The sequence below is a fragment of the Procambarus clarkii genome, chromosome 51 (genome assembly GCF_040958095.1).
Source record: "Procambarus clarkii isolate CNS0578487 chromosome 51, FALCON_Pclarkii_2.0, whole genome shotgun sequence".
NCBI lineage: Eukaryota > Metazoa > Arthropoda > Malacostraca > Decapoda > Cambaridae > Procambarus > Procambarus clarkii.
Genome location: NC_091200.1, coordinates 13,025,228 through 13,038,201, shown reverse-complemented (window position 1 = coordinate 13,038,201; position 12,974 = coordinate 13,025,228). Strand labels below are relative to the sequence as shown.

General features: G+C 44.3%; 2 protein-coding genes across 3 annotated transcripts in view; one reads left to right on the top strand and one right to left on the bottom strand.

Annotated features, from left to right (window-relative positions):
- The window catches only part of LOC123774643 (prostaglandin E2 receptor EP2 subtype), a 26,766-nt gene extending 25,602 nt beyond the window's left edge, over positions 1-1,164 (bottom strand). For both annotated transcript variants that reach the window (XM_069304031.1, XM_069304032.1), the window contains exons 1-2: positions 978-1,164; positions 488-706 (exon numbers count right to left, since the gene is read on the bottom strand). In XM_069304031.1, coding sequence (XP_069160132.1) covers positions 488-706; positions 978-1,100 — 342 coding nt within the window. In that variant the 5' untranslated portion in view covers positions 1,101-1,164. The remainder of the gene's footprint in view (positions 1-487; positions 707-977) is intronic.
- A 6,656-nt stretch (positions 1,165-7,820) lies between these two features.
- On the top strand, positions 7,821-12,538 carry LOC138351910 (polycomb protein Sfmbt-like). Its single transcript, XM_069304030.1, has 2 exons — positions 7,821-8,582; positions 11,952-12,538. The coding sequence occupies exons 1-2, from the start codon at positions 7,902-7,904 to the stop codon at positions 12,129-12,131; spliced, it is 861 nt and encodes a 286-aa protein (XP_069160131.1). The 5' UTR covers positions 7,821-7,901; the 3' UTR covers positions 12,132-12,538.
- The last annotated feature ends 436 nt before the right edge of the window (positions 12,539-12,974 follow it).

Genomic DNA, 12,974 nt, shown 5'->3' with positions numbered 1-12,974 from the left:
TGAATGTGGTATAAAGACAAAGCACATATGACTGATGACTAACATAGTTATCGCCAAGGCCAAAAGACACCTGTGATTTGTGTTTACAGAATACCTTCGAGAGCAGATTTATCATGGTTAGCGTCACGGCAGACAAGCTCGGCCCACGCTCACCCTCTCCTACCGCCTCCACTTCCCTTACCTGGAATTATCTTCAGCCTCAATCTGGTAAAGATTTGTAGAAACTAATGCAGCCTCCACACCTGCAGCCTCCACACCTGCCTCAACACATGCACGTTAGCCAGACTGCCTTGCCTTTTGGCGTCAGACCTTCATTACAGGCGAGAATAGTCTTCCGTTCTTGGCCAAACGGACCCAAGCACATAATACGTTATCTACAATACATTCCGGAGGAAGCCGGGACTATGGGGAAGATGGCCGAGCTTAGCGTGGGTGTTTCCTGCGAGGAAGCTGCAAAGAAAAGCTAGTTAAAGGGGTCGACACTCACCCTTTGGTAGGTGAAGGGGTGAGTAAGAGCCAGCCAGCGCTCTACGGCCATAACGAGAGCGACGCAGCCAGAGCCCAGTCCGAAGGCTCTGAACACAACCCTAGAAGCGCAGAGCCACTTGGCATTGGCGTTGGGCAGGTAGAGCGTGACGTACATCTGCACGAAGGATCCCAGCAGCGCCACCAGATCGTTCCCCGCCAGGCACCGCAGCATGAAGGTCTGTAGGAGGCAAGGGTAGCTTGATTACCGGCACCAGGTAGGTAGGTGATGCATATATGGTGGACAAATATTGAAAATAAAGAGTTACACAGTCGCATTCATTAGTGAATGAGAGAGAGACGAGAGAGACGAAAGTGGAGAGGAGAGAGAGTAGAGAGAAAACGAGAGATAAATAGATATATAGATATAGATATTGACATAGATTGAATTGAGACTGGTATAGAGATAGACACACTGGGAAGGGGTGGGGAGTGGGAAAGAACTAACTCACCTGCTTTTTGTACCTATGGGTTTCGTTCTTAGTGATGATGTAGAGAGCAGCAATGTTGCCCAAGATGCCGAAGATGTAGAAGAAGGTGATGAGGACCTGGTAGGGCAGGTGAACGTGGGGCATGATGTCCTTGCCCCTCACCTGACTCGTGTTGCTCGGGTACACTGCCGAAGACAAGAGAACAACATGAAGCGCACAGACAGTGTTGCCAGCTGCGTGGGGCGATCCCTTCTCTCAAGATCTTCCGGACATTGAGATTATATTGTTAAGGTTTACCAAAGAGATTTACAAGTTAGGTAAATGACATGAGTTGTGTGATCGAGAGTGGCTTACAGAGTTTCGAACACCAGTAAGTCATTGTATCTGACCTAACATTGTGCTAAAATTGCTCGATAGGGATTAGGATAACGGTACCACATCACTTACGTTATACAAACCAGCACATTTAATTAAATGACTACGTATCCATTGACAAGATATGTCGGTCCAAATTCTGAATTTAACGTCAGTCCTTATATACCGCTCATCCGCTAGTTCGGTCTTAAAAATCTTGTTATCCTCAATATTTTCAAAATTATTATTCACAAGGTTACATCATATAATTTCTACATGACTGAGTCACATAACATAAGAAATGAAGGATAAACCTGATAGAGTTCAGTATGAGAAATACTTTTACAGTGTTCCACCCTGCTGGGCCAGAGGTCATAAACTGGCCCCAATTACACGCAAGAGAAGCTTAACGCGTGAACAACAATATGATGCGTGAAGGTGGCAATACAAACAGTAAATATGGGACGGAACCCAGGGCATCGAGCCTCCGGCGACTAGGAAACTCCAAGAGGAAAATCATTTTTGCTAAACGAGGTTACATTTCTACGTCGAATTTCCCCTTCTAGCTTAAGCCATTGTATCCGTCTGGCGCACATTTGCGGTATTGCAACAATCGCAGACTTGTGTTCTATTTTGGGCGGGAGTAAAGTGGCGCGGAAAGTAGCGGACAGACAGAACACTGTCTGAAGACTTCTCACACACTGTCTTATTTCTCGCAGTTTTATTTCCCCGCGGTGTTGCAGTATTTACACCAGGCTCTGGAGGCTTTAATTCTTTCTTGAGCACACTTATTTAGGGGCCTCGCGGCTGAGTGGACAGCGTTCTGGGGTCGTAGTCCTAAGGGCCCGCGTTCGATCACCGGCAGAGGCCAAAACAAATAGACAGAGTTTCAGAGAGAGGACCGATTGCTTATGGTAATGTATAGCGGATTGGATCCGCAGTAAGGTATATCTAATGAGGCAGTGTGGAGGCGTGACGTGGCACTGGCAGCCAGGGCGGGAGGAGGGCTCCTGGTGAGCACGAGCACCATATCTCAACACGGTGAGGACTGCGCTCCCGTGGGCGGCTGGCTTGACTGCGATGAATGATGGTATGCTTAATGGCACTACGGACACCAACGCCAGTGTTTTTACTCGTCACATGATAATTTGCAAAAGCGAAGATGGCAATAAGTAGTAGTAGTAGTAGATGCAGCTTCTGAAACCTCCTCCTGGCCAAAGGAAAGTTACCGAGCAAGTATACTCAACTTCAAGGTAAAGTTATTTATCAGGAAAAACGCTGCTAGTACTTGGTCAATAAATATAGCACTTGGAAAGGATTCAAGAACAAGGATCTAGGATTGGATGGCGGGAAAGAATGTCAAACCGTTTGGACCACCGGGGATCAAATGCCGCCTGCAACAAACCGATCAGTCGGATTGATTGCTGAAGATCAAGCCAGCCAGAGGCGGCACGGGCACGAGTAGCCCGTAAGTGGAAGATGTTTGGAGTGAATGTGATCTTTGGTCGCAAAAGAATATAGTGTGTTGAGCGCGCATTAAAACTGTCAGTCCTTACTATGTGTATATGGCTGGCGGGTCAGCTTAATGGGGAGCCGGTCAGTCCAAGTGACCCAACTTGAAGTGTGATTGAATATTGCAATGTTGTTGAACATAATTGCCAGGAATCGGAACCTCGACAACACGACAGTTAACGGTCCTAATTCCAGTCCTTGCACACAAAGATCTAAGCTCGTTAATCCAGCCACCAAACCCGGGTTCCAATCCCCGGGTGGGACATACACGGATGGGTATGCTTTCTTCCTCCTCGCAGTAAAATAGGTAACCGGGAGTTAGGCAACTGTTGTGGGTGGCATCCTGGGGATAGCCAGTGAAGGGGCTGCCGCCCATCAGCCCGCGTGCAGGCTTCCTGTCCCCCGACAACAGGAAATAACAGGCCGGATCGAGCCAAACAAGCAGCCTATGATTAACACAAACAGTATCAAAATCAATTTTGGGGGCAATATGTTATCAATTAATCGTAATTGTTTTCAAAAGGCAAGAGGTAATGATATTTGACTCATAATTGGTTGATGGATTGTTAACAGCGCACTCATAATCGGGCAAAGTTATCCAACCGTTTTTTATGCAAACGAAAAAAACTCATTATTGGAATCAGTTTAAAAATAATTGCAATGTTATGATCTCTTTCCAATAGAGGTGAACACACGTGCACATTTTTTTTATTAATTTATTTATTTATATATACAAGAAGGAACATTGGGGATTAACAGAGAACATAGAAATTGAGTTGATTTTACATTCTTGTTCAGCCACTAATACGCGTAGCGTTTCGGGCAAGTTCTTAATCCTATGGTCCCTGGTATACGACCCCCGCGAAGAATTGTTTTTACAACCAAGCATTTTACTGTTGAGTTAAACAGAGGCTACAGTTAAGGATTTGCGCCCAGTAAATCCTCCCCGGCCAGGATACGAACCCAGGACAAAGGTAAGGTAAGGTAATTACCAAAAGAAGGCACCAAACCGGGAAGGCTATGTAGCACCATCAAAGTGCGAAATAATCAGAGGGCGCTAAATATCACCAAGAATGCCAATACGAGAACAAAAACGCATAAGGCGAACGATATCAAAAGTATCCGATTCACCTAGAATTCTATCGAGGGACAAGTGACCGCGAGGGACGGTCGGAAAGCAAGACACACGCTCGTCCTGGAAGTCAGGACATTCAACAAGTATATGCACAACTGTAAGAGGGACAACCCAATTCGGACAATAAGGAACAGGGCGGCGCTCCATTAAGTGACCGTGGGTTAAGCGGGTATGACCAACCCGCAGCCGTGCCAAAGCAGTTTCCCACCGCCGGTTACGGTGGTAGGAGGAAGGCCACGGGGACGCACTACGTTTGAGAGTACGCAGCTTGTTACCAACTACAGAGGACCAACAACCCTGCCAACGGGCAAGAATGGAAGAATGAATAACAGGATAAAAGTCGGAATAAGGAATACTTTTACGGGAGATGGGACAAGAACGGATAGCTTCCTTAGCGGCAGCATCCGCACGCTCATTGAAAGAGACACCAATATGGCTGGGAACCCAGCAAAACTCTACTGATTTAAATTTACTAGAAATAAGAAACAGCCAATGTTGAATCTCGATGACCACCGGATGGACAGGATTAAAGGACCCTTGAGCCATGAGGGCACTACGAGAGTCAACTACAACCACAAAGGAGGAATGAGAATGAGAAAGCAAGAGACGAAGAGCATAGAGAATAGCATAAAGTTCTGCCGTAAAGACCCTAGCCTCTGAAGGGAGGCGACACATATAAGTACGGTCAGGAAAAACAACAGAGTAGCCCACACCGTCCGCAGACTTAGACCCATCAGTGAAGATGGAAATAGAGTGGGAGTGCGAAGAAAAGTGCTCAAGGAAGAGGCTTTTCAGAATAGTAGGAGGGGTAAAGGCTTTAGTAATACAAGTCAAGGACGTACAAAACTTGGGAAGGGGGACTCTCCACGGAGGTAAGGAAGGAACAATACGAGGAGAAACATTAGAAATATGAACAAAAAGAGAATCCTGTAAGCGAGATAACCGGACAGAAAGTGGGAGACAATGAAGAAGAACAGGAACCACAGGAGGCGGAAAAGTCAATGCACGACAGAGGCGAGAGGAAGGATGTTGGAAGGACCGCGCAAGATAGCGAAGACAGTAGCGATCACGGCGGTCCTGAAGAGAGAGAAAGCCAGTGTCAACATACAAACTAAGGGCGGGAGTCGAACGAAAGGCACCAGAGCTAAGACGCAACCCAGTATGGTGCAAAGCATCAAGACGGCGAAGAGTAGAAGGAGAAGCAGAAGAGTATGCAGGGCAACCATAATCGAGTTTAGACAGGGCGAGAGAGGAATGCAAATAGAGGAGCGTGCGCAAATCCGCTCCCCAAGAAGTATGGGACAAAACCTTAAGGAGGTTAAGGGCCTTAGAGCATTCAACTCGGAGGTAAGAGATATGGGCTGACCAAGACAAACGAGTGTCAAAGACTAACCCCAAAAGCTTCGCGGAATCCCTGTACACAATGGGATGACCATAAAGCGACAAAGAGGGACGAACAACGACATGCTTCCGAGTAAAAGTCATAGCACAAGTCTTAGACGCAGAGAACTTGAAGCCATGATCGGTGGCCCAAGACGACACGGCATCAATCGCAAGTTGAAGCCGCTGTTGAAGGAGAGGAGAATCATCACCCCGACAGCAAAGGGTAAGATCATCAACATAGAGAGCAGAGAAGACGCCAGAAGGAAGAGAGGAAAGAAGACCGTTGAGGGCAACTAGAAAAAGAGTAGTGCTCAGAACACTACCCTGGGGTACACCCTCATACTGCTGAAAAGGGGCAGAGAGAGAGCAGTACCAAGCCACACACGAAAGGAACGACGAGAGAGGAAACTCCGGAGGAAGAGAGGGAGGTTCCCACGAAGGCCAAAAGAATGAAGTTTAGACAGAATATGATACCGCCAGGTAGTGTTGTAAGCCTTTTCCAGGTCAAAAAGGACGGCAACAACGGAGGTCTTCGCAGCAAAAGCAGTACGAATATAGACCTCCAAGTTCACCAGGACATCTGTTGTGCTGCGGCACTTGCGGAAACCAAATTGAGAAGGGGAGAGGTGGCGATAGTGCTCTAAGAACCACATCAAACGAACGTTGACCATACGTTCAAAGAGCTTGCAGACAACTCGTGAGAGCAATAGGGCGGAAGTCCTTGGGGGATGACCCGAGAGACCCTGGTTTCCGAACAGGGAGGACAACAGCATCGAGCCAGTCTTCAGGGACTGACGACGACTCCCAGACCCGATTGTACAGACTCAGTAAAACTCAGGACAAAGCGCTCGCGGAACGCCAGGCGAGCGTCTTAACCACTACGCCACGGAGACTGGTTATATTTACTGCTTATATATTTACTAAATAATCTGTATGGGTTATGAGGGTGAGCGTGCTATCGAAGTACAGCATAGGTAATCTAGTAGAAACAATTACAACTGACACTCTTCGTCAGTGAGAATTAAAACCCACAGCATCACCTGCCACAGCTACAGGGAAGGTCACACCACCTTGCTCATCAACCGGTAAGTACACCTTGGCACTTAATGTATACACCATGTATACTTCGTGTAGACTTTGTATACATGCTGAGAAGTAGAGTTCACCCCTCGGTGTATATAATAATATATATATACACACACACACCCTGCATGGCTGGTATATATACACCCAAGACTGTCCAGTTCCGTCTCCAATTTGAGTTTCCAGGTCGGTTGGCGGGGTCAGGTGGCGGCAAGGGACCCGGGGCGCCCCGCCGCGGCCTCACCCCAACCACCAGTTGCCGACGGCTTCCGGGAAGTCAAATGTCTTTGGAGGAAGAGTTATTTGAAGTCTTCCCTGAAACCCACAGATGGTTTAAGAAAAAACTAAATTTGAATTTACTACCTATTGGCACATGCAATGCCAATTTGGTTCACTGACCAAAGAGTTTAAGTAATCCGTCGGATGGAGATGACATTGGTCTCTGGCTGTTGGTCTCAAGTACTGGTCTCCGTGGCGTGAGATCGCGTGGGGGTGACGCTCAGACACACCAGAGACAATGCGTTCCAATTTAAATTTATATTATATTGCTGAATATTCATTCAGCAATCGGGGCAGCAGTGTAGAAATTGTCCTCCACTTGTGTACGATGGCGTCGAGGTGCCCAAATGGCTGCAGATTCCGTACACCGTCTCCTAAATGTTGGTCTCTTCCCTGATGACGAGTTTAGCGCGCCTCTGGTTCACCAGGCTGCCACCCACACGCTCAACTCCCCCAAGCTTACAAACCTTTGCTGACCCAAAGGCTTACACGCTCGTAAATCTTACCAGTGTTCCAGCATGTATCACATACGTAGGAGGAGGAAGGAAGGAAGGAGAGAGAACTTGATTACACGTGTATCCATGTGATGAGCGATCATGTTCCAAATGTGAGGCAGCATAGGAATGATTGATCTCTATCCATTTTTTAATGTTAAGTAATTACAAAGTGTAGTTACTGGATGAAAGCTATGCTCATGGTGTCATGTCTTCCCAGCATTCTTTGTCATATAACACTCAAAACTACTGACGATTTTGGCCTCCACAACCTTCTCACTAAACTTGTTACAACTGTCTACCACTCTGTTTGCAAAAGTGAGTTTTCTTGTATGTCTTTGGCAGCTATGTTTAACTAGCTTAAATCTATGACCTCTTCTTCTTGAAGTTAGAGGTCTCAAGAATTCTTCCTTATCAACTGAATCGTTTCCCATTATTATTTTGTACATACTGATCATATCGCCTCCCATTTCACCATCCATGTATATAAAAGTTACATGTAAATTTTGTTTTCATAGTGTGAGTATTTATATCTACAGTATTTTATTTTATTTTGCATGTGTTTGCTTTGAGGGAAACACTATTTACAGACAATATTGCTCTCAAATATCTTTAATATTGACTATATATATTTACATTACAGATGAAACCTCTTCTGGTGTGGCATCACTAGATGGAAATGAGAGTTCTCGAGAGCCATGGGAAATGGATGAAAGACAGTGTGATCCCTCATCAGTAAGTCCTCCATTAGTACAGCCAGAGATAGAGAATATTGCCAGCCAACAGAACCTCACTTACTCTAGTGTACCAGAAAGCAAAAGTCTAGATACACGAAATCAGACAGTTCAGTCAAAACCAAATGCAATTCATGGAAACAGCAGTCATCCAATGTCTGTAAGACAAGACAAAGTTGAGTCTGTTTTGTCCAACAAACAACTAAATTCAAAGGATAGCAAACATATTGTACAGGCTATCATCCAGTCCACACTCTCTGAACCTGTCAGTAAAAGTTCCAAACCACAATTGACTTCATTGAAAACCAACACACCAGCTACTACATCAAGTACTCCAAAAGAAGTCACTAAACCTTCAGTTTCAACACAGCTGCCAACTCATAAAAATGGCATCTTCCAACAGAGTAAAACGACATCACAGTCTCCGGTAGTCTCCTCCACAGTCACCACTCCAGCTAACAGTAGCCCACAAGTATCTGAATTGTCATCTATGGCACAAAGTGAATCTCAAAATGTATATATTCCAAGACTGATCGATGGCCCCGTTAAAGATGGATCAAAGGTTAAGCCTAAACTATGGACTCCTCACGATGTGGCTCAGTTCCTAAAGACAAATGATTGTGGGGCGTACTGTGACAACTTTGTATTGCAGGTAAGATTTTGTCAAATTTCCTATTGATAATTAAGTAATTTGATAGATTTATATTTATTATTCCTGGACCCTGACCTGAGGGTGGACAGCGCTTCGGATTCGTAGTCCTGAGGTTCTGGGTTCGATCCCCGGCGGAGGTAGAAACCAATGGGCAGTTTCTTTCACCCTGATGCCACTGTTACCTAGCAGTAAGTAGGTACCTGGGAGTTAGACAGCTGCTACGGGCTGCTTCCTGGGGGGGTGTAACTAAAAGGAGGCCTGGTCGAGGACCGGGCCACGGGGACGCTAAGCCCCAAAATCATCTCAAGATAACCCTCATTTCTTTTAGTGCTGTCTGTCATCAATGCCAGCTCATGGCTTTCTGGCCCAACTAATATCTTAATGTATCCTATCCTCTTACAGTATTTTATATGCAGTAGACCTTCTGCAGCAGAACTGTAGGGCACAACCTATCAAAGTCTGTTATTTTTATTTTATTTTTTCTGTTGGGATCCCCTCTGTCTTCCTGGAGCTATCGGACTGATGTACGCTATATTAGTCTGAGGCATCAGTCAATAGAGTTCAGCCTACTGGGGCCCACGAGCCAGAAACTGGCCCTCTAAGAGAAACACAGGTAGCAATGGCCTATGGAAACCCCCCCCATGTGTTTGGGAGCATTCCATGTCTGCCATTGACTGGGGTTAGGCACCCAGAAAGGTAGGCATAACAAGAAATCCACAAGGGCCGTGACGAGGATTCAAACCTCCGTCCGAGATCATCCTAGACGCTGCCTTAATCGACTGAGCTATGACATGGTCAAAAAAGTTTAAACCAGAAGTTATACCTAACTTACTTGGATCCTGCAGCCTCTCCGAGACACAAACCAGGGTTTTACACAACTCCCCCATGCACTCGAGCTATGTCAATGGGCGGTTCTACCTCTTCGCCCTTACTTCATTACACATAGAAATCACAATAGCGTGGTGTATCAAATGAACAAATCCACAAGGGCCGTGACGAGGATTTGAACCTACGTCCGAGATCATCCCAAATGCTGCCTTAACCCTTACACTGCTCAGGGGTCCTTGGGACATTTACACCCCTGTGCGCAAGAAAAAAAAATTCAAAATTTTTTTTTCGTCTTCTAAACATGTTAAATTGTGTCCCCTGAGCACGGAAAAAATAAAAAAAAAATCGTAGGTGACATTTTGGGCGCAATTGACCGAGGATGTCTGGTAAAAAGTGGGCGTTGACAGAGCGGTCGTCAGACCCGGTCAGCGTCACCCGCGCTGACAGATGGGAGTTGCCACAAAGATATTATTACCTAATTGTTTCAATGTCTCCGATTGATTTTTTCTTAGTTTTTTTGCAGTAATATTATTCAATAGTGTGTATTGTAATATATTTATATAATAAAAGTGGTGAATAATCGCTATACTCAAAAGTATGATGTGCATATTAGTGATTCAATTATTATGTTTATAAAACAATAAACAAATAGTTTTGCTGCTATTACACTCTATACACAGGTTATATATAAGTATCTGCATGTTTTGGTCACCATAACGAACCACTAAGTTGGTATTGAGAGTCGAAAAGCAACGAAGAGTTACCGCCACACACCAGCCAGCCACTCGCTGCCACTCCCTCAACACACGCACTAAACTTTCTCCCCCAACAATACCATTTGTGGTGTTATTACACTATATACAGACGTTATATATAAGTATGTATATATTTTGTTCACCACAACTGTACAGCTAGGCTGATATAGTTAGTTCAGGCACTAAGAGTCGTCGCTATACACAGATGGCGGCTGGCGGCTCCCTCACTCTTTCAAGGTCACACGCACTAAACTTTCTCCCCCAACAATACCTTTTGCAGTGTTATTACCCTATATACACATATTATATATAAATATCTACATGTTTTATGCACCGTAACTGTACACCTAAGCTTGTAGTGTGCCCAAAGAGCATAGTGGCCACCCTCTAAACAGCTAGACAAATCGTGCAGACGACGTCACCTCGGTCACCCATATGGCTCCTCCCAGCATAATCCTTTTGCTGTTATTACACTAATACACACATTATATATAAGTATCTACATTTGTGTTCACCATAGAGAACCACTGACCTGGTATGGTGAATGCAAACAATAACAGGTAGCCACACAGTCAGTAAACGATGCTGTCTCCCTCCATCTCTCAGCATCACTTCTCCCACAGCGCTAATTATTACAACAATCCTGCTATTATCACAACCCTGGTTATTTATATCACAGTCATTGGTCATCTGTAATATTGTCATCACTAAATAATAACAATTATATATTTATTTTGACATTTTTCGGCGATGCTGTGGTCACAAGCTGAACATCAATGCTGTTCGCTCATGCTGCGTGCGCCGGCCTTGGTTGCTCCAACAGTACTGTGCCTCTCACACTTGAGAATATTGCCCTCGATTTTTTTTTAAAATGGCATCTGTTTACAAGAGCCCTGAGGAAGCTACTGTGAACCCCGTGTAGCCGTGGGCCATTTGAATCAGGCCTGGCACCCTATGGCGTATATATACGCCATGCGCACCATGGGACATGTTACTCAGGGCGTATATATACGCCATGCGCACCATGGGACATGTTACTCAGGGCGTATATATACGCCATGCGCACCATGGGACATGTTACTCAGGGCGTATATATACGCCATGCGCAGTTTAAGGGTTAATCGACTGCGCTACGACATGGTCAAAAGCGTTGAAACCAGAAGTTGTACCTAACCTTACTTGGAGAGGTAAAGCAATTTTCACCAGAATAGAGGTTTGTTTTGGGACGTTTACCTTTCTGGGTGCCTGACCCTGTCAATGACAGACATAGACTGCTTCCAACCACACCGGGGATTTTATAGGCCATTGCTTCCCATGCCTCTCTGAGGGGGCCAGGTTCTGGCTCGTGGTCCCTGGTAGGCCCACAGAACTTCATACACATGACTGATGCCAAAGTCTGACATTAGCATATCAGCCTGGATAAGCTCCAGGGAGCCTCTGGGTCTCACCCAGAAAATGGCATTTTATTATATTCAACGCTGGTTTTTTTGATATGATCTAGAATCCTCGACTCATTTGCCTCTATAGAGGGAGCCAGGTTTTTGCCTCTGGTCCCCGATAGGTTTACAATGACTTGCAAGGGCATTGTAAGATTTGAAATAGGTGGAGCTACTGCATTACTAACAATCGGGAGCCACCAAGGACCCAACAGGCGAAGTAGTTTCATTACATTCAACGCTGTTTTGTTTAATCCACTATTCTTTTGTTCAATCTATCATTGGATGAGTCATGCCCTTTATGCATTAAACAAAATCAACTAAACCAAATTGTAATCTTTATCCAACAGAATATCCATGGGTCCAAATTGCTAACATTATCCCAAAATGAAGTGATGGGCTTGACAGGAATGAAGGTAGGACCATCCCTGAAGATCCATGACCTGGTTCAACAGCTGCTGGCTCTCGTCAACCCTGCACAGGCTCGCTACCAGGCAACTCTCATGAAAAGAGGTCTCTCTTTCACATGAAATTGTCATTTAGCAAGAAATTACATGTTTTGGAGTTCCTTCTCGTGATGCATCAGTACAAGTTTAATGCAGAGGAAAGATTTCAATATTTAATTTTGTCTTTTACATATTGCATATCTCATTGTCTGCAGTTTCACTCAATATTTGGTGGTGTTTATATGACTGGTATTTTTTAAGCACATTCTCAGAACCTTTTGTGAGTATGTTTGTCTTAATAATTGTCAGTATCTTTTAAGGCAGGAAAATATTGAGGTTTGTGTTTATATTTAACAGTCTTTCTACATTTATAGTCAGATACAACCGAGAGGTGTGAACTTTGTTGCAATTATCTGTTAAATAATGAATTGTATAGATCAGTATCTTCAACCAGTGAAAGAATAATAAAAGTCATTGACTTGTATGGTCTCCTTGTTTGTTTTATTCATTTCTCTGTGTTTCAGGTAGAAAATGCAACTTGTATGTGGTCAAGTCATACAAATGCAATATTATATTTTATAAGCAAAGAATCTTAAGAAATAAATTTATCGATGAATTCACCAAAATCAATTTGTTGCATATTAAAGTAAGTCATTATTTGACTTATTTATTTTTATTGATACTGAATGTGATGTATAGCTTTTACCAAGGATTTAGTTTGCAAATTTTGTACATTTATAGCAGTGTTTAAGATATGCAATAGAAATGTCAAACTAATTCAAATGGAAAAAAGGCTTTTTGCTACATATGTATTATTTACATAACTGATTAGTTTCTTTCATAAAGTAATCTACATACTGTGGAAGAATAAGATCACAACTCTTGGGGATGTGTGTTTCTAGTTTTATACCAGTGAGAAAGGACAGG

Coding starts and splice junctions, on each gene's coding strand:
- LOC138351910 (XM_069304030.1), top strand. CDS start 7,902: ATGGATGAAAGACAGTGTGATCCCTCATCAGTAAGTCCTCCATTAGTA. Junction 8,583..11,951: donor GTGACAACTTTGTATTGCAG/GTAAGATTTTGT, acceptor TTTATCCAACAG/AATATCCATGGGTCCAAATT.